At 44.5% G+C, this 25,390-nt stretch overlaps 1 protein-coding gene across 1 annotated transcript in view; it reads left to right on the top strand.

The window, feature by feature from the left end:
* Positions 1-2,350: 2,350 nt before the first annotated feature.
* Positions 2,351-25,390, top strand: part of PDPN (podoplanin) — a 35,459-nt gene continuing 12,419 nt past the window's right edge. Inside the window, exon 1 of the mRNA XM_069546042.1 lies at positions 2,351-2,753. Coding sequence (XP_069402143.1) covers positions 2,687-2,753 — 67 coding nt within the window. The 5' untranslated portion in view covers positions 2,351-2,686. The remainder of the gene's footprint in view (positions 2,754-25,390) is intronic.

Raw genomic sequence — 25,390 nt, 5'->3', positions numbered from 1 at the left:
TGTTATCTCGCCAGTTACTCTAAGAGCTCAAACTCTTTCACAAGAATGTAGGAATCTGGGGTTTTCCTGGTGGCTCAGTGGTAAAGAATCTGCCTGGCAATGCAGGAGACATGGATTTGATCCCTAATCCAGGAAGATCCAGGCAGGCTGGTTCAAAATTTGTTCAAAAAGAACATCAAGGCTGTATATTTTCACTCTGCTTATTTAGGTTCTATGCAGAACACATCATGTGAAATGCCAGGCTGGATGAAGCACAAGCTGGAATCAAGATTGCTGGGAGAACTATTGATAACCTCAGATATGCAGATGACACCACACTATGGCAGAAAGCAAAGAACTAAAGAGCCTCTTGATGAAAGTGAAAGAAGAGAGTGAAAAAGCTGGCTTAAAACTCAGCATTCAAAAAACTAAGATCATGGCATATTGTCCCATCACTTCATGGCAAATAGATGGGGAAACAATGGAAATAGTGACAGATTTTATTTTGGGGGGCTCCAAAATCACTGCAGATGGTGATTGCAGCCATGAAATTAAAAGATGCTTGCTCCTTGGAAGAAAAGCTATGACCAACCTAGCCAGCATATTAAAAAGCAGAGATATTACTTTGCTGACAAAGGTCTATCCAGTCAAAGCTATGTTTTTTTCCAGTAGTCATGTATGGATGTGAGAGTTGGGCTATAAAGAAAGCTGAGCGCTGAAGAATCGACGCTTTTGAACTGTGGTGTGGGAGAAGACGCTTGAGTCCCTTGGCTGTAAGGAGATCATATCAGTCAATCCTAAAGGAAATCAGTCCTGAATATGAATATTCATTGGAAGGACTGATGCTGAAGCTGAAACTCCAATACTCTGGCCACCTGATTCAAAGAGCCAACTCACTGGAAAAGACCCTGATGCTGGGAAAGAGTGAAGGCAGAAGGGGAGGACAGAGGATGAGATGGTTGGATGGCATCACCGACATGATGGCCACAAGTTTGAGCAGGCTCTGAGAGGTGGTGATGGACAGGGAAGCCTGGAGTGCTGCAGTCTATGGGGTCACGGGGTCGGACACGACTGAGTGACTGAACTGAACTTAATGCAATGACACAAATAAATGAATGAACATGATGGGGAAGTTAGTTCAGATAACCTATCTACAGTTTTCTCTCTATGTTTCCAACCCCTGCACTCTCCTAGGTCTCTTCCTCTCCTTATTTCAGGTGTCAGCACCTACCTGAGAGCCCCAGGACAAGACTTCACCTAGGAGATTGTTAGAAATTCAGAATTTCCCCAGGAAGCTTTACAGCATTCTAACAGTGATTGACTGGGTCACGGGTGTTTGAGAAGGGCTGCCTGGGGCTCTGTTTACTAAACTTTCTTGGGGTTTCTGCCTTAGGAATTCCCTAAGGATGTGATTACAATCTCCCTGTCTAATTCTTATGACAAAGTAAATTTGGAATCTAGGGGTTGGCCTTCTCCTAAGGATCGGAAAAAAACCAATTTTCACTCCAGGATGGAGCTTTGGGGCATTTATCTTCTGGCTCTTTTTGTTGAATGGAACTTACGGCATTTGGGAGTGGACCACTTTTCCAATGCCTCCCCTTAAGAGAAAAATATTTAATTCCAAGAGTTGGAAAGGAAATAAAACAAATTCTCTTCTTGTTGCTAACATCCAGTACCTGAGATCAGAAGCAGTAAAATGGGGACTAGGGGGCCAAGGTCTAGGATTAGAAGGGACGAGCCCCAGCGGGAAGTGCCCACAGGTTGGTGACCTGGGGGGGTCCCTTTGACACTCTTGGGCTGTGGCACCCCACTGACTGACTGCGCGGGTGGGCCCGCGCCCCGCAGCGTTGAAACCAAAGTAGGGAGAGGTTGGATCGCGCGCTCAGCTTTTTCCCCACAACTGCGGAATCTCAGGAGCCTGCCAAGCTCCCAGCTCTCTAGGGATGCACCCCCGACCCCCTACGCCAGCCGGAGCCCGCCCGCTCCCAGCCCCTAAACAAGGGCGCAGTTTACCAGCGGGAACCGCCTCTGGCCCACCGACAGGAGGACGGCAGCATTTTTTTTTTTTAATGCCATCAAATTCAATATTTACAAGATCAATCCCATGCTTGGTGCTAAAATGACTGGCCACACAAGAAAGAGTTTACTTCTTATAAAAAGAAAAACCCAAGCTTGTGCCTTACTTTTAAAAAGAGAGAGAGAGAATAACAAATACAGTTTTAAAATTACCCCCCAAAATCAATTATTGCATGCGCCCCCTTTCCCTCTTGTCGGGGAACAAATAGAAGCCAACTTTGCCGGGACCCATCTGCGGGTCCTAGCAGCCCCCGCAGCTGTGGCCTTGTAACTTTAAACCTGGCCTGAGGTCATCGTTTTCGTTCTGGCCAAACACAGGCAGGGGGCGGTCCTAGCGAACCCGAGACTGGGACCACCTTAGCGCGCGGACTCTCCCCGCCCTCCTCGGGAGAGATAAATGCTGACTCCGACCCGAAAGTTACCAACTGCAAAGTTTGCTTCTTCTGCGGCTGTTGCGAGCGAAGGAACTTGGGGACCCCTCCCGTCCTGGGACTTTTGCTCCCCGCTTTCCAGGCCCCACTCTCGCGCTTCATCAAGGGAAGGCCCCTGGCTACGGAGCTTTTTCATCTTTCCCCAGCCCAGAAACTAGCTGCTCGGCCCCCAACCCCAAAGAACAAGTCAGCTAAGAAAAATGTGGAAGGTGCCAGTTCTGTTCTTCATTTTGGGAAGCGCATCGTTCTGGGTCCTGGCAGAAGGAGGTAAGGCCAGCGGGCGGAGCTCCCCGAGCAGCTAGCTGGTGGGGACGAGCGAGCCGGGACTTGCGGGTTGCCGGGCCCTGGAATGTGAGGTTGCCCGGGGGAGCAGTGTGCGCGCCGGAGTCTGGAGGCCCCGGGAGGAGAGACGGCGGCTTAGCCGGGGACAGGTCCCAGGCAAAGAGCTGAGCGGGGTGCCAGGAAAAGACCCCGAATCCACAGGTAGCAGGTGGGGAGCAGAGGGTCCCTTGAGGGCGACCCACCTCCTGCCAACCCTTGCTGGCGCCCGAGAGACAGATAGAAGGCTAGCAGCCAGGCGCCGTCCACCGGCGGCGCTGGGATTTTCTCCAGGGCTGTGTATTGGAGACATGCTCATGGCCTCAGAAGTACTGGCTCCATAGAATTGTGAGGGTCGGGGATGAGAGTGGGATATCCCTGTGCAGCGACGGCCTCCCTCTGGGGGCTGCCAGTCTGTAAGACAGCACGTTGGACACACTCAGGGCCGGATCAGTGGGGATTCGTTATCCTCTGTGGAGAGGATAGTGTGTGGGGGTAAGGACTGAACTGGAGGGTCCTGAGTGCAGGAGTTTAATTTCCTTTGGGGCCACGTGTGGAACTTGGCCAACTGTGTCAATGACGGCGTGTTGGTGACTCCTTAGACCTTCACTTCTCTAGATCTGAGAATGAGAACACTGCTTGCCCATCACTCTCATTATCTTCTCCTTCTTCCCTCTTCTTACCTCTCTTCCTCTTGCCCCTTGCTGCTGCGTTGGTAACCTCCAGTCACATTGGTCAGTGTTTTCTTTTTCTTGGGTCTTTATTTTGATCTGTTTCCACTGTAGAATATAAGCTCCTGTGGACACAGCTGTGTCTTCACCTTGATCTCCAGGACCAAACAATACCCGGCCCTTAGTAGTTGCTCACTGAATATTAGTTGAAGTCATTGTAAGCTAACTAGGGATCTTTGGAGTTGAAGATTGAGGAAATGAAACTCTTACATTTTCCGAATTGAGGATGGAGGTAGGCCTGGAGCCAGAGGAATCCTGCTTGAAGGGAGGGGCTTGAAGGAGGCCTCTGCACAAAGACAATAATACCCAGCTCCAGGCTAGTGAGTGGTTCAGGGTGTGTTTCCCTGTGCGGCGCTGTCTGCTTCGTGGAGATTGAGGTGCTCTCTGTGCTGTGCGTGTGTGTGCAGTTGTGTCCAACTGTTTTGTCAGCCCATGGACTGTAAGCCAGCAGGCTCCTCTGTCCGTGGGATTTCCTAGGCAAGAATACTGGAGCAGGTTGCCATTTCCTCCTCAGGGGATCTTCCGGACTCAGGGATTGAACCCAAGTCTCCTGTATCTCTTGCATTGGCAGGCGGGTTCTTTACCCCTGTGCCATCTGGATGGGAAGCCCTCTTTTTGCTGGGTGGTGAGCTATTCATGGCGGTCCTATCTTTGGAACTTCTCTCCAGAGCCACATACATGGCTCTGCATTTCAGTTACATTTCCTTTTTGGCCAGACTGTGCAAATGACACCATTTTGTGCTCAGCAGGGCAAGATGTGGGAGGCCCCCCAAACTGAGCCTTGTCCCAGCTCTGCTCAGGAAAGAGGGCCACTGGGTGGCATCCTCTCCCCTCCCCCAGCCTCCCCCTCTCCCCTGCAACCCTCTTGCCCCAGGGAGAGTTTAGCTGTAATTATCTTTAAGCCAATTCTGAATATCAAAGGTACTCCTAAAAAGAAGTAATAATAATTAAAAATAATAGTTGTGGCTGAAAAACCAGCCACTTCTAGTAATAGCAACTCATTTGGGAAAGACTGAAGCACCCTGGCCCTGTCCCCTGGGGCTGTGTGTCAATGCAGAGTTTCTAGGCTGCTGGTGAAGAGTTGAGGCCCAGGAGGGGTTTTGTCTGAGGATAATGAGCGAGGCAACTTGAATATGGATGAATAACTTCTTTGAGCTGAGCCATTGTGGGCTCTTGTCGGGGAGCTAAACTAGGGGTAATTATGGTGATGAATTTTATTATCCTTCTCTTAGGAGTCTACTCCCTACTGGGCTTCCCTCTTCTAAAGTTATAATCTGGTTCAGTTGTACAATCTCGTCCTCTGGGTTGAGATGTCCTCTGGGTCTCTTGAGATGTTAGTGGATTTAAAGGAGCTCAGTGGTCCACACATCTGGCATATTCCTCCACTGTCAGGCCCCACCTTCACTCTGAACTTTCATCTAAGACATGTACACAGGCCACTCCATGAGATCGTTTATTTCGTGAAATTCTGCAGGCTGCTGCTTCCTGAAAACCCACATGTGCTTTTTCCCGGACCAGTCCACCCAGGATTAATCATGCTATGAACAAATTTCCCTGTGCTTTCCCCAAAACTCTTGCCAGTTTCGGAGGCTTGGAGTTGCTAAGAGTTTTGTTGCACTTAAGGTATCTCAGGTCTGTTAGAGCCTTCTCGAGGGAGGCTCTGATGACACTGGCATGTGAGATCCAAGATAGCATTTAATATAGAAAAGCACATTTCTAAAAAGTATCCTCGTGTGAGAAGGCTACACTGGGACATGGCAAGAGGGAGGAACCCAGGCTGATCAGAGGTAGGCGATGGCCTGCCCCCCCCGCCCCCCCCGCCCCCCACCCCCCCCGCCCCCCCCCCCCCCCCCCGCTTCCTCTGGCCTCTGAAATGAGTAACCAGGGAGTAAGTACATACCGAGAATTACAAGGACCCCCAACCTTGGCATGAAGGTGGATGGATGGTGTGACCGAGCGGGAGGGACACCACCTCTCTCCCATGCCTATCTCCCACCACATGCCAGGAATGTCACGGTTCCCTCATTAAATCCTCATGCATCCTTAAATTATACATTATTATCTTCAAAATATGCCAGATTCCAAAAACAGGCTTAACTCCAAACCTCATGCTTTTTTTTTTAAACCTGCATTACATATTGGGGGCGAAAAAAGGTTGAACTTGAAATTAAAGGTTAACCTTGCTTTAAACTCCTTAAACATGAAAACAAAAAAAAATTTCAAGGTATATAAAGTTCTTTACATGTAATACCTACCGTAATATTCCTTTTAGAATGAAGATGTCGCAGTGCATTACAATAGGATTTGTTGATGCTTTCCCCAAATAGAAACTCAGCGCCTCCTGATATGCTGGATACGAAACTCTAAGCACTTTTGAGGAAGGCACACCTAACATAAAGCATAGCACTTCAGTCCTTACCAGCAAAAGATGAACGTGTGCTTTAAATTCCACTGGCTTATCTGAATATTTGTCATATTTCTGGCGTCCAAGAACAGGCGTGCCAGGTTACAGCTTGTGGAAATATTACGGGGGAGGATGTTGAGAGAGGAGAGGCTCATATACCCTTGTGAGACTTGAAGAAGTTAAATCAACTCCTGTAAGGCTCTCCAAGGACCCTCCCACTCCTTGGGCATTCCAAAGAAATACTCAGTGAAAGTGTTTTGTTGGGAGAGAATCAAATGAGTGGGGTCATCAGGTGGGCTACAGAGATAAATTTTGGGATTCCCACAGGGGTGAGCAAAAGAGATAAAACACCTTTTCAAAAAATTAAATATTTATTTTTTGGCTGCGCTGGGTCCGTTGCTGGTCCCTAATTGCTGGACTAGGCTTTTCTCTAGTTGAGCTGAGCTGAGGGCCACTCCCTAGTTACGGTGCACAGGCTTCTCACTGCAGTGGCTTCTCTTGTTGCGGAGCACGGGCTGTACGGTGAGCAGGCTTCAGCAGTTGCAACACGTGAGCTCAGTAGTTGCAGCCCCCGTGCTCCATAGTTGTGGCGCACGGGCCTAGTTGCTCTGCGGCATGTGGGACCTTCCCAGATCAGGGATCGAACTGCGTTAGCAAGCTGATTCATTACCACCGTGCCGCCAGGAAAGCCGTAAAAGCACCTTTTGATTGGAGTTCTGAATCCTTTCCCTACTGATTTCTTAAAGCCTTGGGGGAAAGGGAAGTGATAGGGCATTTTATCTGAGGGTTATGAGATGGAGCCAGGTTAGGGAGCAACTGGAATTCTGCCACCTTCATCCAAGGCAGGAAACCAAGGTGACTGCTTTCCTTCCCTCGAGACTCACCCCAGTGCCCACCAGCCCGCCTACTCCTGGCGGCCAGTCCAGGGCAAGTGTTCCCTGGAGCTCCAATGGGTGGGGACGGATGGGTTTTCCCCATTTTTCACCTGGCCCAGTGCCTTTGCCTCAGGAACTGCTCGGAGGAGATGGGTTTAATCCTCTGAGGGAAATTTGTAGATCTGGCCACCTCATATACCTACTTGTCTGAGGAGCTGCACACTGAAATTGTTAGGGCAACACTAAATTTTATATTGGGGCGGGGAACCCCACAAAACACAAAAACAACAAATTTAGCAATAGCATAATCACCTTTCTGGAAGGTGACCTCTGTCCAGAGGGTCAGGGTTCCAGACAGTAAAGAGAGAATGTCACTGAGCCCTGGGGGAATGGAAATAATTGTCACTGTTAGATTTGTAGCAGATAGGGAAGGGCCTCTAGAAGATGCGTCAACATTACTAATGAGAGTATTTCCGTAATTCATCACACTGTCTTCATCTGGGTGTTGAAACATGGCTTACTTAAGCAAAATTGTGATCCAATGAATGGTATCCTGCCTGGAGGAGTTTGTCTGCCTAGAATCTAGATGGGGAGGGGAAAGGAGTAAGGACTAGATGATGTGAAACTTGTCCTGCCTGAGGAATGCGTTTAGTTAAATATTCACTGAGTAACTTCGCTGTGAGTAGGCAAGGTAAATGGTATCCTTGCTAATGGCTACTGTAAAGGTATCCTGTCTGGTGGCTGAAGGGCTTCTGGTCTCAGTCCAAGTGCCCCTCGGGCTGTTCTGTCACAGCCTAGAAATGTATTTCCCCCACGTGCCCTTAGTCTTTGTTCTGTGTGCCCCAGACAGCATTTCAGGTATTTCACTCTTGAGAAGGGCATGCCTTGGGTAACAAATGTGGGTAGAGACCACTGAAGAACTATTTCCCTATCTAGGTATGCTTGAATTCCTGGACTCATAAGAGCGTGACTAGGGAGATCAGTCCTGGGTGTTCATTGGAAGCATTGACGCTGAAGCTGAAACTCCAGTACTTTGGCCACCTGATGCGAAGAACTGACTCATTGGAAAAGACTCTGATGCTGGGAGGGATTGGGGGCAGGAGGAGAAGGGGACGACAGAGGATGAGATGGCTGGATGGCATCACTGACTTGATGGACATGAGTTTGAGTAAATTCTGGGAGTTGGTGATGGACAGGGAGGCCTGGCGTGCTGTGATTCATGGGGTCGAAAAGAGTCAGACACGACTGAGCAACTGAACTGAACTGAGGGAGAAAGGATTTCATCTGCTCTAGATCACCCTATAATAAAATTAAATTTCTGAATCTGTATAACTAAAGGAACTAGATTCTGGATGTGTGATGTTCACGCATTAACTATATATTAGCATTGAAATGTGAAAGTGTTAGTTGCTCAGTAAAGTCTGGCTCTTTGTGACCCCATGGACTGGAGCCCAGTAGGCTCCTCTGTCCATGGGATTTCCCAGGCAAAAATACTGAAATGGGTAGCCATTCCCTTCTCCAGGGGAATCTTTCCAACCCAGAGATCAAACTCAGAGATCAAACCCTGCATTGCAGGCAGATTCTTTACCATCTGAGCCATCAGGGAAACCCAGTAACTGGATGTTATTTTTGTTCAGTTGCCCAGTTGTGTCTGACTCTTTGCGACCCCATGGACTGTAGCATACCAGGCCTCCCTGTCCCTCAACATCTCAGGAGTTTGCCCAAGTCCGTATTCATTGCATTGGTGACACTGTCCAGCCATCTCATCCTCTGATACCCTTTTCTCCTTCTGCCCTCGATCTTTCCCAGCATCAGGGACTTTTCCAATGAGTCAGCTGTTTGTATCAGATGACCAAAATACTGGAGCTTCAGCTTCATCATCAGTCCTTCCAGTGAGTATTCAGGGTTGATATCCCTTAAGATTGACTGGTTTGATGTCCTTGCTGTCCAAGAGACTATCAGGAATCTTCTCCAACACACAGTTCAAAGACATCAGTTCTTTGGTGTTCTGCCTTCTTTACTGACCAGTTCTCACAACCCTATGTGACCACTGGGAAGACTATAGCCTGACTATACAGATCTTTGTTGGCAGAGTAGCGTCTCTGCTTTTCAACACACCATCTAGGTTGATCATCACTCTTCTGCCCCAAAGTAACCGTCTTCTGATTTCATGGCTACAGTCACCATCTGCAGTGATTTTGGAGCCCAAGAAGAGGAAATCTGTCACTACTTCCACCTTTTCCCCGCTTCTATTTCGTATGCAATAATGGGGCCAGATGCCATGATCTTAGTTTTGTTTTGTTTTTTAATATATTTAGTCTTAAGCCTGCTCTTTCATTCTCCTTCACCCTCTTCAAGAAGCTCTTTAGTTCCTCCTCACTTTGTGCCATTAGAGTGGTATTATCTGCATATCTGAGGTTGTTGATGTTTCTCCTCTCTTAATTCCAGCTTGTAACTCATCCAGCCCAGCATTTCTCATGATGTGTTCAGCGTATAGGTTAAACAAACAGGGTGACAGCAGATAGCCCTGTCGCACTTCTTTCTCAATCTTGAACCACTCAGTTGTTCCATACAGGGTTCTAACTATATGGATAGTTATATATAACATATATATTATATATATATATAATAACATTTTGTGTGTGTGTGTGTGTCCTGTGCTCAGTTGTGTCCCACTCTTTGGGACTCCATGGACTATAGTCTGCCAGGCTTCTCTGTTCATGGAATTTTCCGGGCAAGAATATTGGTGTGGGTTGCCATTTCCTCCTCCAGGGGTTCTTCCTGACCCAGGGATCAAACCCGCTTCTCTTGAGTCTCATGCTTGGCAGGCAGATTCTTTATCCCTGCCTCACCTAGGAAGTGAATGCTTAGTGTCAAGCACTTTGCAAGCCCTACTTCATTTAATCCATCCAACATAACTTGAAGATCGGAATTATTTGTATTTTATAGATAGGTAAAGAGGATCAGAGAGGTTCAGTAACTTACACACAGACACAGAGCTAGTAAATAACAGTGGTGAGACTTGATTCCAGGCGGTCCAACCCCAGAACCCACATTGCTAAACATTCAGCACAACAGCCAGCTATTCTTAGATTTAAGCTGCCAAGGACTCTCAGAGTTGCCAGCCAGTTGATTTCTTCAAGCAACTTTTACAGCAATAACATCAGTTATTTGTTAGATACGTGATTCAGATTGAATAACTAGACTGATATTGGGGTACCTAGTTAAAGGACATAATCCCTGTCCCCGTAAGTGTTTATAGAGCACATATCTTAATAAGAGTTAGAAAGGAGTCATACATGGGATTGCAGTTCACACAGAGAGGCAAGGCAGATGTGTGTGACGTATATGAATAAGAACAGAAAAGGTGGTGTAAAATGGCATGTCCTGTGTGACACACAGCATTACCAGATGCAGGTTTGGAGATGAGATTCTTGTGGGCCTTGGGAACTGGAAAAACCCTTCGGAGGAGGATGGGACTTGATCTTGGCTGTAAAAAATGGTGGGGTTGGTTGGACAGGGTGGTAGGGAAGGGCATTCTAGGCAGGAAGGAATGCTCAAGCAAATGCACAGAAATTAGAACAATCTGGAGTTTGTGTGGGAAAAGGTATGGGCATCCAGCGCTGGGAAAAGCCATGGAGGCTGGCTGGAGTCAAGGCTGTCGAGTTGGGAGATTGCAGGAAATCTGTTGAGAGAAGGCTGAATCCAAGGTGAGTGTAAGCTAAACCTTTTTCTGTAGGTAATAGTCAAATGGGAGCAGAGTGGGCCATGAATAGTGGCAGTCGGGGGACATGTAATGATAAGGGCACCACATGGGATTGAATCTAGTTTATGGGGGGGACTAGTCTGGGGGGAAAGGCAGAATCAGGAGGTAAAGAGACTAAGTGTAATGACAACACACGGGAGAATGAGAGCAGATTTGGGGGAATAAGAGCCAGCAAGACTTAGAGCACAGTATTTCCCCAGGTTTCTTTTTTTTTTTTTTTTTGGCTTTGCTGCACACAGGCTTCCTCTAATTGTGTCTAGCAGGGGCGACTCAGTTGCAGTGCACGGGCTTCTCATTGCGGGCAACATGTGGGATCTTCCTAGACCAGGGATCAAACCCATGTCTCCCGCACTGGTAGGCGGATTCTTATTCTCTGCCACCAAGCATCCTCCAGGTTTCTTACTATTCTTTCCTCATTTCTTGATTTCTTATTCACATCTTATAACATTCATCACTATATTAAAATTTTTATTGATATGTAATTCTCATGTTATAAAATTAACCCCTTTAGAATAGACAGTCCAGTGGGTTTTAGTATATTCAGAGTTGTACAGCCATCACCACTGTCAGTTTTAAAATATTTTTTCACCCCTTCCTCCAAAACCCCAAACCATTAGCAGTTGTTCCCATGTCCCCCCATTTCCCCCAGCAACCACTAATCTCCTCTCTGTCTTTATGAGTTTGCTTATTTTAGATATTTCATATAAATGTCATCATATAGTATGTGGTACTTTGTGTCTGGTTTCTTTTACTTAGCATGGTGTTTCAAGGATTATGCATTTGTAGCATGAGTCTGAATTTCATTCCTTTTTATAGCTGAATAATACTCCATGGTGTGGCTAATACTGCATTTTGCTTATCCGTTCATCCATGGATGGACATTTGGGTTGTTTCCACTTTGGGGTTATTATGAATAATGCTGCTATAAACATTCATGTACAAGTCTTTGTGTGGACATATGTTTTCATTTCTCTCAAGGATACACCTAGGAATAGAATTGCTGGGTCATATGGTAGCTCAGGGACTTCCCTGGTAGTTCAGATGGCTGATAGCTCAACTAGTACAGAATCCACCTGCAATGCCAGAGACCCCAGTTTGATTCCTAGGTCAGAAAGATTCCCTGGAGAACAGATAGGCTACCCACTCCAGTATTCTTGGCTGGAGAATTCCATGGACAGATGAGCCTGACTGGCTACAGTCCATGGGGACACAAAGAGTAGGACATGACTGAGCAACTTTCACTTTTACATGGTAGCTCTGGGCTTTCCAGGTGGCTCAGTGGTAAGAGTCCTGCAGTTTGGGAAACATGGGTTCGATCCCTGGATCTGGAAGATCCCCTGGAGGAGGAAATGGCAACCCAATCCAGTATTCTTGCCTGGAAAATCCCATGGACAGAGGAGCCTGACAGGCTATAGTGCAAATGGTTGCAAAGAACCAGACATGACTGAGTGACTATGTACACACACACACACACACACACACACAGTAGCTCTTTGTTTAACGTTTTGTTGTTGTTCAGTCACTCAGTCACGTCCGACTCTTTGCAACCCCATGGACTGCAGCACCCCAGGCTCCTCTGTCCTTCACCGTCTCCTGGAGCTTGCTCAAACTCGTGTCCATTGAGTCAGTGATGCCATCCAGCCATCTCATCCTCTGTTGTCCTCTTCTGCCTTCAATCTTTCCCAGCATCATCTTTTCTAATGAGTTGGCTCTTCACATCAAGTGGCCAAAATATTGGAGCTTCAGCTTCAGTTTCAGTCCTTCCAATGAATATTCAGGCCTGATTTCCTTTAGGATTGACTGGTTTGCTCTCCTTTCTGGCCAAGGGACTCCCAAGAGTCTTCAGCACCACAATTCTAAGGCATCAATTCTTCAGTTACCAATTATCTTTTTGAGGAACTGCCAAACTGTTTTCCAAACTGGTTCCATTTTACACTCCTACCAACAGTACAGAAAGTTCCAATTTCTCTACATCCTTGCCAAATCTTGTTATTTCCCATTTGGTTGAGTGGTTTGTTTGTTTTTTAAAAATTGTAGATATCCTAATGGGTATGAAGTGGTATCTAATTATAATTTTGATTTGCATGGCCCTAATGTCCAGTGACATTGTACAGCTTTTCATGTGCTTAAAGACCATTTATATATCTTTGAAGAAGTATCTAATCTTGTTTTCTAGTTTTAAAATGAATAGTCATTTTTTATTATTTAATTCTGTATGTATTAATATTTTGGGTACTAAACCTTTATCGGACATAAGAATTGTGAGCATTTCTCCCACTTTGTGAGTTGGCTTTTCAGTCTCTTGATAGCATTCACTAAAGCACAAATTTTAAAAACTGATGAAGTCCAATTTATCTATGTTTTATTTTGTTGCCTCTACTTTTGGTGTTTTATCTAGGAAGCCATTTCCTAATCCAAGGTCACAAAGATTTAATCTTATATATCCTTCCAACAATTGTATAGTTGTAGCTCTTACATTGAGGTGTATGATTCATTTGAAATTAATTTTAATGAATTAATTGTGGTGTGAAATACAGGTCCAACTCCATTCTTTTGCATGAAGAAGGCCAGTTGTCCCAATACCATTTGGTTGAAAAGATGATTCTTTTCACTGAATTAACTTGATACCTTTGTCAGAATGTTTGCCCATAACACATGTACCCCGATGTTCATTGCAGAACTATCTACAATAGCCAGGACATGGAAGCAACCTAGATGTCCATCGACAGATGAATGGATAAAGAAGTTGTAGTGAGAGACTTCACTTTCACTTTTCACTTGCATGCATTGGAGAAGGAAATGGCAACCCACTCCAGTGTTCTTGCCTGGAGAATCCCAGGGATGGGGGAGCCTGATGGGCTGCCGTCTATGGGGTCGCACAGAGTCGGACACGACTGAAGCGACTTAGCAGCAGCAGCAGTGTGTGTGTATATATATATATATATATATGATGCAATATTACTCAGCCAAAAAAGGAATGAATTTGAGTCAGTTCTAGTGAGGTGGATAAACCTAGATCGTATTATTCAGGGTGAAATAAGTCAGAGAAAAACAAATATCATGTATTAATGCATATGTATGAAATCTAGAAAAATGGTACTGATGAACCTATTTGCAGGGCAGGCATGGAGACGCAGACATAGGAAATAGACTTGTAAACACAATGGGAGAAAGAGAGGATGGGACAAATTGAGAGAGTAGCAGTGAAACACGTAATTGCCGTATGTAAAATAGATAGCTAGTGGGAAGTAGCTGTATAACATGGGGGGCTTAACCCAATGCTCTTTGACAACCCAGAGGGTTGGGATGGGGGATTGGTGGGAGGGAAGATCAAGAAGGTCGGGACATATCTATGCTTACGACTGATTCACATTGTCCTATGGCTGAAGCCAACACAACATTGTAAATCAATTGTCCTTCAGTTAAAAATAAATTTAAAAAATCACTTTCCCAGAAATATGTGGGTTTATTTCTGGACTCTCAATGTGATTCTGTTGGCTTATACATCTGTCTTTATGCCAGTACCACATGGTGCTGACTCTGTAGTAGTACAGGAGTACTACATACTACAGTAATAGTACTTACTCTTTGTAGTAAGTTTTGAAATTGAGAAGTGTTAGTCCTCCTCTTTATTCTTTTTCAAATCACTCTGGCTGTTCTTATCACTGTACTTTAATTGTCTGATATATATCTCTCACTCCTTAGAGAAGAGAGGAGGACCCATCTTATTCTGCACTTAAAAGAACATATGGTTGGTAAAAACGTTTGGCAGGAGGAAAAGGGAAGAAACCCAGCCTTTTGGCAGGAATGACAAGAAGGCAGGTGATAGAAATCAGATTGGAGGGATGAGAGATAAGGAACCAATTTCATGAGAAAGAACAGTAAGTTATGCAAAGTCTTACAGACACAGTGAGTTTGAGGTACTGGTAAGACATCTAGTCTGATGGGTTCCTGGAGAGAAACTCAGCTAAAATGGCACAGAAATAATAAGCCTCACTTTGCCTGAATTCCCCATTCATCTGAACAAGGGGAAAAAGATGGCAAAGAGGGTCAGATGAGATCCCCTCTAACTAAGAGTATTATTTTTAAAAAATTTTACCAAAGCACACCTCAAACTCCCAAACCAGGCTTCAGACCAAGGCCAAGGGCAGTCAGTGGAAACACAGCCACATCCTGTACATTCCTGGAGGGCCTCATCCTCCTGGGCTCACAGCTGAGCTGTCTGCAAGCTGTATGGGTGGATGGTGAGGTCAGAGCCAAAGGGGCTTCTCTTTTCACTCTTGCGAAATCAGGGCCCGCTCAGCTGACAGCCCTGCATGAATCAGAAGCTCGGTTTCCGAGCAGATGGTGAGGGTTTCCCAACACAGTTGAGATGCTGTGTTCCAGGCCAGCACTTCTAAAGCCGGCCTTAGTCATTTGATTATTCAAGTATTAATAACTAAGCGATTCTCCCTAAGAGGTGGCCTCCTGGCCAGGTCCCAGAAAAGTTATACAACAGTGTTGATTCCAGTCTACAGCACTATGGACTCATTTCCTCTTTTACTGAGAACATTCTGCTTTTGGCCAAGAGAGAGACCTTCCCTCAGGTTGAGTAATCTTGATTGAGGTTGTAACCAACAACCTCAAGTTTTAACATTTGAAGAGGGGTCCTGAGCCCTGTTTGCAGTTAGAGTGAGTGGGTAAGTGGATTCATTCTCCTCAGTCCTAAAAAAGTGAAAATACTCATTCATTCATTCAGCTATCACAGACTGCTAGCAGGGAGAAAGTCTTGAATGCAGAGTTATCAAGACCCTGGTGCTAAGAAAGATTGAAAACAAAAGGAGAAGAGGGCAGCAGAGGATGAGATGGTTGAATAGCATCACCAACTCAATGGACGTGTTTGAGCAAACTCCAGGAGACGGTGAAGGACAAAGGAGCCTGGTGTGCTGCAGTCTGTGGAGAAAATAAAAATAGCTAGTGGGAAGTTGCTGTATAACACAGGGAGCTCATGAGTTGAGTTTACATGAATTAAGCTTGCAAAGAGTTAGACATGACTTTTAGTCACTGAACAACAGCAACCCCAGTTTAGAGGAGGGTACTTCCTCCTGACACCTTGGTGGGGGGGCGTTGTGGGTGGGGGGAGTGGTCTCTGAGGAAAGAGATGTTTCACCTGGACCATAGGTAGGGTCTGGATGGGCAGTGATGGGATTGAGTTGGGGAGGAAAATGAGTGGGAGCTGTGGGAAAGTGACCAATACACATGAGGGCTGTGTTACACAGTGGTTAGAGCCGGGGATTTCTCTGGAGTCTGACAGATCCTGATGTGTAACCCCTGCATCACCCCTTGCTGACTACGTGGGGTGGGTGGCTTACTTTCAGCCCTACCATCCTCATTTACAAAACAGGATGATGTTAGTTTTCAAGGCTTTTGTGAAGATCAAGAGAGAGTGCTTGGCACAAATGTTTGGTCACCATTATTAAAATATCTGGGGCTTCCCTGGTGGCTCAGTTGTAAAGGATCCACCTGCCAAGGCAGGTGAATGGAATGGCAACCCACTCCAGTATTCTTGCCTGGGAAACCCCATGGACAGAGGAGCCTGGTGGTTTACAAAGAGTCAGACACAACTGAGTGACTAAACAAAAATTAAACTAATTTCCTCATAGGTGACCATGGGAATTAACTGGGAAGATTGGTAAGTTGACACAGTATGTCTCAATTCCTTTCCCTCCGTCGAAGGGGAAAGAGTGGATCTGGTTGGAGACGTATATTATGGCCTATGAGTCTGCACCTTCCGCCTGCCAATGACTTGGCATGAGTCCTTCCTTCTGAAATGAAACAGGAGTCCCCAGCCATCGCCAGCCCCTCCCCTTTCTCGATTGCTGTGCGCAGCTGCAGAGACTTTCAGAACACGGCCTTCAACTTTGGGAGGTGACCCACCGGGACCACCCCATCCAGAGCCCAGAGAAAACTGCTCCCCACCAAAAGGCGTCCTTGGGCCACTGAGCATAACAGCCCCTTCTCTGAAGTCAGGGGATGGTCACTGCTCCCAATATTACTGTGTAGCATTTCTTCTGATTTCTCTAGAGGAACTAGTGACAACTGTCTGATCTCTGCAGCCTTGACATGTTTCTCTTGATTTTTATGGGAGAGGAACACGTTGCCGATGCCAACTGAGCAGTCTCAGCCCTGTGTTGGAGGGACTGACAGGACCGGACACAGTTAGTAGGCGGGCTGCTGCCCATTAAAAATCAAAGAGCAGAGCAGCAGAGTTCATCCTTATAGGAGAAGTATCCTGTTTTCAGCCCTGCTGTCCTTTCATCAGGAGAAGGTGTTTGACAACTCATGGGTGAAGCACAGTGGAGAGTGGCAGGAATGTTATAAGGGATAACTCAAAAGAAATCTCCTGTTTGGTTAGAATTGTACTCATTCAGTCAGTCACTCAACAAACGCCTACTAAATACTTACCTATGGTGCCAGACATGGGGAATATGGGATGGTATGCGCTATGAGTAGTACTGTGCTGCCTGGAGGAAAATTAAGAGTGCTTTCATCCCTGTGGGATGCTGAGTGGTGGGGCTAAGCCCTCTCGGAGTTGCCTGGATTTTCTTTGGTCCAAACTTTGATCTGCTAAGCAATTTACCAGGATCCTTGGAAGGGGTGGAGGTGGGTGGGAAACCCATTGACCACATCAGTGATTGTACTGACCACAACCCTGGGTCTGCCAGGAGTTGACAGTCAGATGTAGGGCTCTGGATTAGCAAATGGCTTTCAATATTCCCAAGAAAGGCTGTACAAGTTCTGGATGTGGGCCAGCCTGTGAGACCAGAGGGGTCACTCAAAAGATGTGATAAATAAAAGCAAAGTCCAAACACCTTTTATTCCGGTTGCAGAAACCCGATTCAGGGTAACTTAAGGGAGCGCTATCAAACAGCTATTTGGGATGTTCTGAATGAAGATGAAAGATAGTATAAAGATCTGAGTTATCTTGGAGATCACAGTGGGTGGTCTACAGAAAGTTGGAAAACATTGGAGATTGGCACCTCCCTGCAGTTTGGGGTGTGTTTATTTTCAGGCTTCTGAGCACAGTTTTGAAACATGATAGAAAAATAATATGTAAAAGCCTGGGCAAAGGCTCAGAAGCAGACCTTTTTGGTTTTGTTTTCTACATACATGTTTTGACCTCCCTCTAAAAACATTACATCTCCCAAATTTCACTGGAATTATTTGTTTGTAAGTTATCTTACAGTTTTTCCTACAGGGAAAATCCAGAACTTCCTAGGATATTGCAAGAAAAGAAAAGGAGCATTCTACTTCTCGATGGCCACTAAAGTCATTCCAAGGCCATGCAGTCATCCATCTTCAAAGGATTGCATTTAGATGCTGGAGCAGCTCAAGATGCTAGAAAATCCAGACAGCATGAAAGATGTCTTAATCTACCAGTTTTCTTTGAAAGCCTGAGGGTAACTCAGCTTGACTTCTTTTAAAATCAACTTTCCCACTTTAATCTCCAGCCGTTCAATTCTGAAGCTTCAGGTCAATAGAAAAAGGACCACAGAGAACTTCTCCCTCACGTGGAGATGGAAAGTGGACAGAGGCTCTTTGCCAAAACTTACAAAGGAGACTTAGGAGGCTGTCCTCATAAGACACAGTGGAATCCCAGACTTAGAGAATGAACTTGTGGTTGCTGGAGGGAAAGATGGCAGGAAGAGATAATTAGGGAATTTGGGATGGACAGGTACACACTGCTCTATTTAAAATGGATAATCACAAGGACCTACTGTGTAGCATAAGGAAATTTGCTCAAAGTTATGTGGCAGCCTGGATAGGAAGGAAGTTTGGAGGAGAGTGAAGACACATTTATATATAGCTGCATTGCTCTGGTGTTCACCCAAAACTATCACAACATTGTTAATTGGTTATTGTTGTTCAGTTGCTAAGTCATGCCCGACTCTTTGCGACCCCATGGGCTGCAGCATGCTACATTTCCTTGTCCTTCCCCATCTCCCAGAGTTTGCTCAAATTCACATCCATTGAGTCAGTGATACTATCCAACCATCTTATCCTCTGTCATCCCCTTCTCACCCTGCCTTCAATCTTTTCCCAGCATCAGGGTCTTTTTCAATGAGTCAGCTCCTTGCGTCGTGGCCAAAGTATTGGAGTTTCAGCTTCAGCATTAGTCCTGATGAATACTTAGGGTTGATTTCCTTTAGAATTGAGTGCTTATCACTCCCCCAAAAAAGCATGAGGTAAAATCTAGTAAAGGACTCAGCACCATATGGGAACATCCTGCTTTACTCAGTTCATCCATTCATATTCTAAACGTTGTTATCCACAGAATGGCAACAGACAGTAAAAGCCTCGCCTCTGAGGTTTCATGCTTATTTCTGATTGTTGGGATAGTGACTTTAGATGCTTTCCAGTTATTACCTGTCCAGTTCTTTCCCTTCCTGCTGCTCTGCCCTGGTGTAAGCACTGCCCACTTCTGCCTGGACAACAGTCTAAGTGATGCTCAGCTTCAGTCTGACGCTGGCATCTTCCAACACCTACATCTATTCTGTGGCACTAGAGTGGCTCCTGGGGCTGGAGTTAGGTCCCTCCCACACTCAGAGCATCTTCTGGCTGTAAAATTAAGTTCAAATCAAAACGCCTGTGTACAGAATTCCACCAGTCTGGCCCTCTACCCCTCCCCGGTCTTGTCTCACTGTCCAGCCACATTGATCAGCCTGTTTCTTAAGTGTGTGGTGCTGCAGTCTGGGCCTCAGGGTTAGTGAGACCAGCTTTTCACTTACCTGGAGATCACTCAGTCATTCGACAAATACTGAGTGTCTACTCTGTGCCAGTATCATAGACGATGGGGACATCAAGATGAAACAGCCTTTACTGAGCTTATGTTCTAGAGGGATAGTCAGTGAATATACTAATTCACTAATTGGTATGTTATGATTTCAGTGGGTGGTCAAGAAGCCTCCTGAGAAAATGCCCTTTAAGCAGAGATCTGAAGCGGGTGCAGGAACACCAGCTTGAGATTCTCCTTGTCTGCCTGTTGAGAGCCCCTCCTCCTCTCCCACCCCATCAGCATCCAAATCCATGAGAATGGAGACCTCACCTGGTTCACTTTTCTGTTTCCAGTGCCGAGAATGGGGCCCAGCATGCAGGTATCATTGTTTAGTCACTCAGTCAAGTCCGACTCTTTGCAACGCTGTGGACTCTAGCCCACCAGGCTCCTTCATCCATGGGATTTCCCAGAAAAGATTACTGGAGTGGGTTGTCATTTCCTCCTCCAGATTCCAGGGGATCTTTCTGACCCAGTGATTGAACTCGCCTCACCTACACTGGCAGGCAGATTCTTTACACTTGAGCTATCAGGGAAGCCCCCAGCATGTCAGTTCAGTTCTGTTCAGTTCAGTTCAGTCACTCAATCGTGTCCAACTCTTTGCGACCCCATGAATTGCAGCACGCCAAGCCTCCCTGTCCATCACCAACTCCCAGCATGTAGTAGGTGTGAAATAAATATTCTGGAAAATAGAGGTGAACTAAGAAAGGCTCCAATCTCCATCCCATCATTGCTGCTGCCTGTTTTTGTAGAGCCAAGAGTACCTCGGCTCTGAGAAGTACAGCCTTTGTAAGGCAGACCACGCCTGTCTTCTAACCTGCCACTTCTGGAACCTCAGTCCTAGAAAGGGAACTCATTTGAGGAAAATAGAGATTGTGGTCACTACATAATTAGACTGAGGGATTCTAACAGATGGTGTCTCATAAGAGGAGGTGAGATGCTCAAGGAAGCAACTGCTTTCTGTAACCAGGATTATAATTTAAGGGAGAGTGAGGATGGGGGTGAAAAGGAAGGATGTCAGAACCCAAGGAAGGGCATTTTCCAGGCAACAGCTACCCCAGAGGCACAAAAAAAGGGTTTGAGGGGCCAACGAGCAGTTCAAAACACTTGGCTTTGCATCTGCTCACTGACCAGGCCAACTACTTCTGACCTTGTTAAAGAAAGTTATTCTGATACTTGTTCAAACAGTTGGAAGATTTTTTTCAAGACTATTGCCTCAGGGAAGAGAGATGGGGTTCAACTCTGAGTACAACGGGGACAGCTGAGGATTCATAGCCAAGAAGCAGAGAGAGGGGCAGTGGATGGAAAATTGTGAAGAAGAGACCTCAAAGGTAGGGGGATTCTTGCTAAACTAGCCTAACACGATTCTTGCTAAAGGCAGGCCAGGGATTTAGAAATCAAAGGTGGGAGATGGAGAACTTGATTAGAGAGAATCAAGTGATTCTCTATAAACTGACTTAGCAGGGTTCTTGCTGAAACTAGACTCTGTAATGATAAACACTGAAGCCTGAGGACATGGCCTCACTGAGAGGAGGGCTCAGAGGAGTTTCAACAAAGGTTGGTCAAGGAAGGTCTTTGTCAGCCTCACTTTGCTCATCTGGTAAGTGGGGACAACCACACCAGCTTAATTTTTGGATGAAAATCAAATTTATATTCCCATTTTACATTGGCTTCAAGATAAACACAGGACAAATAGAAAGATTCAGTGTAAAAACAAAAACTTATAGAAAAATGTAGATGAATATTTACATAATCTTGAGAAAGAGTTTGTAAGTATGATATTCAGGTAAAACAAGCTTAATAAGTTTGACTAATGGCAGACCTTGCCACTTACAAGATATATGCACATGCCAATTAATTAAAAAAATTATTGCAGCATCTATTCCAAAGAATATATATTTTTCTGTTTTATCACTTTATTCTATCCCAGAAAACTTAAAGAAATATGCTTTATTTCCTGATTTTGTTAAATGAGACTTGAGCTTAGGTTGCATTTGCTTCCTTTCCTTTTTCCTATTGCTATTTCAGTTCTCTGGATTAATTTATTTTTATTTACTTTGGACTGGACTGAGTCTTCATTGGTGTGTGGCGGTTTTCTCTAGCTGCAGCAAGTAGGGGCTACTCTACTCTGACTTTGCCGTGTGTGTGCTTCTTATTGTGGTGGCTTCTCTTGTTTTGCAGCACAGGCTCAGTAGTTGTGGCACACAGGCTTAGTTGCTCTGTGGTGTGTGGAATCTTCCCAGACCAGGGATCAAAAGTCCTCTGCATTGGCAGGTAGATTCTTAACCACTAGACCACCAGGAAAGTCCCCTCTGGATTCATTTAATGGTGCCAGATGAGTGCTATGAACCAATTAGCCATGTAATATATGGATCAGATGCCAGAAAAGGTTATATATTAGTTCCCTGTCATACAGAGTGAAGTAAGTCAGAAAGAGAAGACAAATATGATTAACACGTAAATGTGAAATCTAGAAAATGGTACAGGTGAACCTATTTGCAAAGCAGAAATAGAGACACAGATGTAGAACAAATGTGTGGACACCAGGTGGAAAGGGGAATGAATTGGAAGATGGGGACTGACGTATACACACTACTATGTATGAGAACCTAAAGCATAGCACAGGGAACCCTAGTCAGTGCTCTGTGGTGACCTAAATGGGGAGGAAATCCAAGAATATACTCTTAAGGCATAAGAAGATTTTAAAATTATTTAAAGATGAATACCGTAAAAGAAAAATGGTCACAAGAGAAGACGCTGCCATCAACCAGCAAACATAAGGAACAACTCAGCACCACAAATCAGAGAAATGTAAATAAAATCAAAAGATTGGAAACACTTACTCAAAGGCTTAATCAAGAATTTGGGACTGTTGTAAGACAATCACAGTGACAGTGTAATTAATGTTCCATCAAATTCTAAATATTGTAAATGAAATGCCATCCCATAAATATATGAAAACTAGAATGATTTCTTTGGGCTATTAAATTTTGATGCAAAGATTAAAATGATTCCCTTGTGTTACTATTTAGTTATATCCAGCAGCTTCAGCTGCATGCAGCAAATTCTGATAATTCTCTTTTCGTTTTTATTCTGTTACAAATATTCTCTAATTTTCCTTGTTACGGCTTCTTAGATATACCTATCATTTAAAAGTGGACATTTCATTTCCAAATCCATGAAGTTTTTAAAGAATCTTTGATATTAATTTCTCAGTTTGATAGTTAGCATTTAATGGTTCCTTCTCTGTAATCACCCTGTGTATTTTCAGTGTTTTAACTTTATTGAGGCTTTCAATGGCTAAATCAAAGATCTCTCTTGGTAAATGACACATTGCATTTGAAAATATCTGGGCTATTTTCAAATATCTTTTGATACTGATTTCTAACATAATTCCACAGTGATAAGAGAACAGACTGAATGATTCCAATACTTTTCGGCCATGAAATTTTTGCATCTTGTTTTATGCACCTGGATATTTTCCAGTGTCTCCTGGTTTACAGTCTATGGGAACTTGAAAAGAATTTGTATCCTGCTGTTGTGCGAAAATTGTATAAATCTTAATTATGTTGAATTGGTTCATAGTGGTTTTCAGGTCTACTATATCCTTCTGCTTTTCTGTCTATTCATTCTATTAAGTTTTGAGAGTTTGATATTGAAGCTCCAACTAAAAATCTTAATTTATCTACTTAAAAAATAATTGTAATATGTAATTTTAATACATATGAAAATGCAGAACAATGTAACTTTGTTCTGTATTTTCCATATCTCCTGTAAATGTGTTGTCATACTTTCATAATTAAAAACAAAACAAAACAAAAAATGATTCATAACTAGCACTTTCATCCCCGATAAACATCTCTTCAGTGGTTATTGGCTCTCAAACTTAAACACCTTAGGGTCAAATCAATTTATCACATCATCTTCTTAGAAATAGTAGTTTTTAAAAGAATAACATGTACACACCAATTCCAAAGCATGTGGATGGCTTACAGACAGAGTTGAAAATTTCCACTGGTTCTGACCCACAGGCTAGGGGAGGCTGGGAGTGGCAGGAAGGTGTTCATGTGAGCACAAGGGGACATCACTCTAGAACAGACTGTTATTGCGGGTTTGTTACTGCATTTACATAAACAGATGTGTGTGTTGACTATGCACACACGTGTCTTAGGAAGAAGAAAATGACTGGAGAGGAAAGACAGCAACACGTGATTTGAATTTCACCATTCAAGAGAAAAGGATGTCAAATGCTGGCTGGACACTCAGCAGTTCATCCGCAAAGCCTTCAGCTGAAATAATGAGAGGGACAAGTGAACATCTCTTGTTAAAGATCAACTTTCCCAGGGAGCAAAAAGAATGCCAGGGCAGCAAGACAAAAGACGTGCCTCTTCATCATGAGTGTCATTCATAAAATGCCCTTTTGTCTATTCAGAGCAATTTTAGTTCTTGGCTCTGTGGGCCAAGGGTAGAAAAGAGCAAGAAGGAATTTTTCTCGTTAGGCTTTCAATGAACTGAACTTTCTACGAAAGAATTCAACTTTAACTAACTTAATCCTGTACTTATTTTTTTTTTTTTTAAGCAAGGGTGGTTTTTTGCTTTTTAAAGCTAGAGGATGCCGTATGGTAAGTGATGTTGCTGAACACACCAGAAAATGTTTTTAAATGGATGGTTTGTTAAGTGTATTTGAACCTGGAGTAGAAGAAAAGAAAATAGAATGCTAAGTTTTTTAATAAAGACTGCTTGCTTGGCAAAGGGATATTTCTCCTTGAAGTTGATAAATACATTTAACATTTGCTGCGATCATAATCTTAAATCCTTATTGAGAGCTGATCACTACCCCTACTCCCACCCCAGCAACCAGCCAGAAAGGGAGCAATCTATTTGCTGGCACTGAGGTATCAGTTAGTTGCTAACTAATGAAAGCCTTTCCCCACCCGAGATGAGAAAAAAATGCATACGCTTGGGAAGCACTGATTGGCAGCACCAGATCAGTAGTACTCAATGCAAAGAGAAGGCTCATGAAACAAGAGAATTTACTCTAGAGGCTTCCTTCTTCTGTGCATCAGCAAAGAAGCTATGATCAAATATTTATCAGCTGTGCCTTTGGCTGAGCTATCTAAGCACAAGAGAAAGAAGGAATTTTAAGGCAAGGGCCGGACATCTGCTCTTTAATTAAGCACATAAGTCTCCAACCACCCCCTCCCTCTTGCTCCTGAGCTGTATGTGCTTGCTTATTTTGCAACTGTACTTAGTCACGAAATTTCTTCCAGAGCCACTCTGAGTCTGGGGAGGGAACCCGTGACCAATGAGTCAGATTTGTTTTAACTTGTGAAAAGGGTTACTGATGAATTGAGATGGCATTCCTACTCAGTCAGGATAAACTCCAATCATTGCAGGAGAGTGTGAAGAAAAGGCCACTTCAAGTTGTCCTCCCTGCGTCCCTGTCCCCCCTGCGTCCTGGAAATCAACTTGCGGTCCCACCCCACCTACTCCCTGCTCGTCTGGAAACCTTTTTCAATGGCACAACAGGGCCATTCGTCCCGTGGTGATGCCGAAGAGCCATGGCCAGGGGCTGTGAGGTCTCTCTTTAGTTTAGCTCTGGGTGCACTAAAAGTTCTGTTAGTTATCTCAGCACTCTTATAAGTATATTACCGATCCTCCCTTGTAGATGATGATCCCAACTGTAAAAGAAGAGGTTGAGCTCTATGTCAACCTCTATGTCTATCTGTATGAGGTCTGTAGTTAGAGCCAGTGGGCTTAATCATTCAAGCAGACAGCAGTCTCAAAATCAAATGGAGCACGAGGTCGGTTTTAACAAGAAGGAACACCTGCCTTTGGACATTCTGATTTAGTAGGTTTGGGATAGAGCCTGCTAATCAACTTTTTTTTTTTTTAAGTTTATTATCTAGCTTTATTTTACTTCTTTTTTTTAATGTATTTATTTTTAATTGGAGGATAATTGCTTTACAGTGTTGTATTGGTTTCTGCCACACATCAA

Source organism: Ovis canadensis, chromosome 12 (genome assembly GCF_042477335.2).
Source record: "Ovis canadensis isolate MfBH-ARS-UI-01 breed Bighorn chromosome 12, ARS-UI_OviCan_v2, whole genome shotgun sequence".
Taxonomy (NCBI): Eukaryota; Metazoa; Chordata; class Mammalia; order Artiodactyla; family Bovidae; genus Ovis; species Ovis canadensis.
This window is presented reverse-complemented; position numbering and strand designations above follow the sequence as displayed.